This window comes from Clupea harengus, unplaced genomic scaffold, assembly GCF_900700415.2.
Source record: "Clupea harengus unplaced genomic scaffold, Ch_v2.0.2, whole genome shotgun sequence".
Lineage (NCBI taxonomy): Eukaryota > Metazoa > Chordata > Actinopteri > Clupeiformes > Clupeidae > Clupea > Clupea harengus.
Genome location: NW_024881011.1, coordinates 1 through 3097, shown reverse-complemented (window position 1 = coordinate 3097; position 3097 = coordinate 1). Strand labels below are relative to the sequence as shown.

General features: G+C 61.6%; 1 protein-coding gene across 1 annotated transcript; it reads left to right on the top strand.

Annotated features, from left to right (window-relative positions):
- Positions 1-1291: 1291 nt before the first annotated feature.
- On the top strand, positions 1292-2729 carry LOC122132761 (bone morphogenetic protein receptor type-2-like; the record flags this gene model as incomplete). Its single annotated transcript, XM_042707338.1, has 2 exons — positions 1292-1528; positions 1597-2729. Coding segments are annotated over 2 exons (1370 nt in total), but the record flags the coding sequence as incomplete, so codon positions are not given.
- Positions 2730-3097: the final 368 nt, after the last annotated feature.

The window sequence follows — 3097 nt, the reverse complement described above, 5'->3', positions numbered from 1 at the left end:
CTCATACACACGCAGATACACACACACACACACACACATTTTACACACTCTCATACACACGCAGATACACACACACACACACACACACACACACACACACACACACGTTTACACACTCTCATACACATGCAGACACACACACATAGTTTACACACTCTCATACACACGCAGACACACACACACACACAAACACACACATTTACACACTCTCATACACACGCAGACACACACACACGCAGACACACACACACACACACACATTTACAGACTCTCATACACACGCAGACACACATACACACGTTTACACACTCTCACACACTTGCAGACACAGACATTCAGACTGCTCTTGAACACTGAAATAGGGCTCACTAGAAGATGCTGCTCGCACCAAAACACAGATTACATCGGCACCTGCCCCACAATGCACCACTCTTGCATTACCCAGAATGCTTTGCAAGTTCAGGGGGCGGATGTTAACCAAGTAATGCTAAACATCAGAATGTGTTTGTTGTACTGATTATTGCCCCCCCCCTCTCCCTTATTGCCCCCCCCCTCTCCCTTATTGCCCCCCCCCCTCTCCCCCTTATTGCCCCCCCCCTCTCCCTTATTGCCCCCCCCCCCTTATTGCCCCCCCCTCTCCCTTATTGCCCCCCCCCTCTCCCTTATTGCCCCCCCCCTCCCCTTATTGCCCCCCCCCTCTCCCTTATTGCCCCCCCCCTCCCCCTTATTGCCCCCCCATCCCCCTTATTGCCCCCCCCCCCCTTTTTGCCCCCCCCCCTCTCCCTTATTGCCCCCCCCCTCTCCCTTATTGCCCCCCCCTCTCCCTTATTGCCCCCCCTCCCCCTTATTGCCCCCCCCCCTCTCCCTTATTGCCCCCCCCTCTCCCTTATTGCCCCCCCCCCTCCCCCTTATTGCCCCCCCCTCTCCCTTATTGCCCCCCCTCTCCCTTATTGCCCCCCCTCTCCCTTATTGCCCCCCCCTCCCTTATTGCCCCCCCCCTCCCCCTTATTGCCCCCCCCTCTCCCTTATTGCCCCCCCCTCCCCCTTATTGCCCCCCATCCCCCTTATTGCCCCCCCCCTCCCCTTATTGCCCCCCCCCTCTCCTTATTGCCCCCCCTCCCCCTTATTGCCCCCCCCCCTCCCCCTTATTGCCCCCCCATCCCCCTTATTGCCCCCCCCTCCCCCTTATTGCCCCCCCCTCTCCCTTATTGCCCCCCCCCATCTCCCTTATTGCCCCCCCATCCCCCTTATTGCCCCCCCCTCCCCCTTATTGCCCACCCCCCCCCTGCAGAAACCTGACTAACAGTCGCCGCGGGCCCAAACTGGGTCACTACCCCGACTACTCCTCCTCCTCCTACATCGAGGACCAGGAAGGGGGCGTGCTCAAGAACCTGCCGACCGACGCCCCTTCCTCATCTGGCCCCGCCTCCTCCTCGGCCGCGGGCGCGGTCAGCGGCACCGCCGGCACGGGCGGAGAGAAGAACCGGAACTCCATCAACTACGAGCGCCAGCAGGCCCAGCAGCTGCAGCAGCAGGCCAACGCCAACGCCAACGCCCAGCTCCAGGCCCGGGGCGCATGGCCAGCCCAGAGGGCAGCTCCAGCGGCAGCATGAGCCTGAGCGGGGCCTCTAGCGCCACCTGCAGCACCACACTGGGCACTACGCCCGGCTCCGCTCTCATGGCCACCATCTCCGAGGCGGGGCGCGGGGAGGAGGGCGTCCTGGGGGGGATGGGACTGGGCTCGGTTCTGCCCCCCTGTCTGCAGCTGACCCAGGAGGACCTGGAGACCACCAAGCTGGACCCGCGCGAGGTGGACAAGAACCTGAAGGAGAGCTCCGACGAGAACCTGATGGAACACTCGCAGAAGCAGTTCAGCGCGCCCGACCCGCTGGGCCCTGCCGGCGGCAGCTTGCTCTACCCGCTCATCAAGCTGGCCGCGGAGGTCACCGCGGGGTCAGGGGTCAATGCAGGGTCAAGCGGGGACTTCGGTGGCGTGGGGGCATCGGGGGGTGATCCCCCAGTGGCCATGTTCCCACTGCCCAAGCAGCAGAACCTCCCCAAGCGTCCCACCAGCCTCCCCCTGGGGTCCAAGCACCCGCGCGAGGCCGCCTCTTCGTCGTCGTCTTCGTCATCCTCGTCCTCCTCCCGCCTCCGACTCAACAAGCACAAGTCCAACCTGCGGCAGGTGGAGACCGGCGTGGCCAAGATGAACGCCGCCCCCGTCACCACCGCGGGCAACGAGCCCCAGCTAGTCACCGTGGGCAACGGTGCCCTGGTCGGCGGCGGCGGGCGTGGTGTTGCTAACGGATATGCTGGAGGAGGAGCAGGAGGCGGCGGCGCCATGGCAGCGGTCGTCGGGGGCAACACGAACCCCGTGGGTCCCCAGCAGGAGGATGCGGGTCAGGGGTCGTCGATGGCGACGCCAACGCAGCTGAGCACAGACGGAGACGGCCGCCTGCACGCCTGCATCGGCTCCAGCCCCGACGAGCACGAACCACTGCTGCGCACAAACAACAACAACAACAACAACAGCAACAACAACAACAGCAGCCTGAGCGCGGCTGGCACACACGCGCGCCCGCTCACACACACGCGCGGGCTCAGCAGCACACACACAGACGCCGCGGCCCCCGTCCACATGAGGCCCCAGAGCAGGAGCCGCAGAGCAGACAGGCCAAACTCACTGGAGCTCACCGCCTCATCCAGTGAACAGGAGACGTCTGTCAGTGGTAGGTACACACACACACACACACACACACACACACACACACACACACACACACACACACACACACACACACATACTTACACACACACACACACACACACACACACACACACACACACACACACTGTCCAACGACCTCAAGTCAGGTTGACTATTTACTGAACAAACAAATCGTAATGATGGGGGACCACTGCAGCGTTTGCCACTAAAATGTAGGCTATTACAAAACATCTGTAATCTGTAACATGTGTCCACCTCTGTAGTGCTGTTCCATTACTGTGGGTCTCTCTGCTGTAGTGTTCTATGCGGTTCCTCTCTGCTGTAGTGTTCTATGCGGTTCCTCTCCTCTGTAGTGTTCTATGCGGTTCC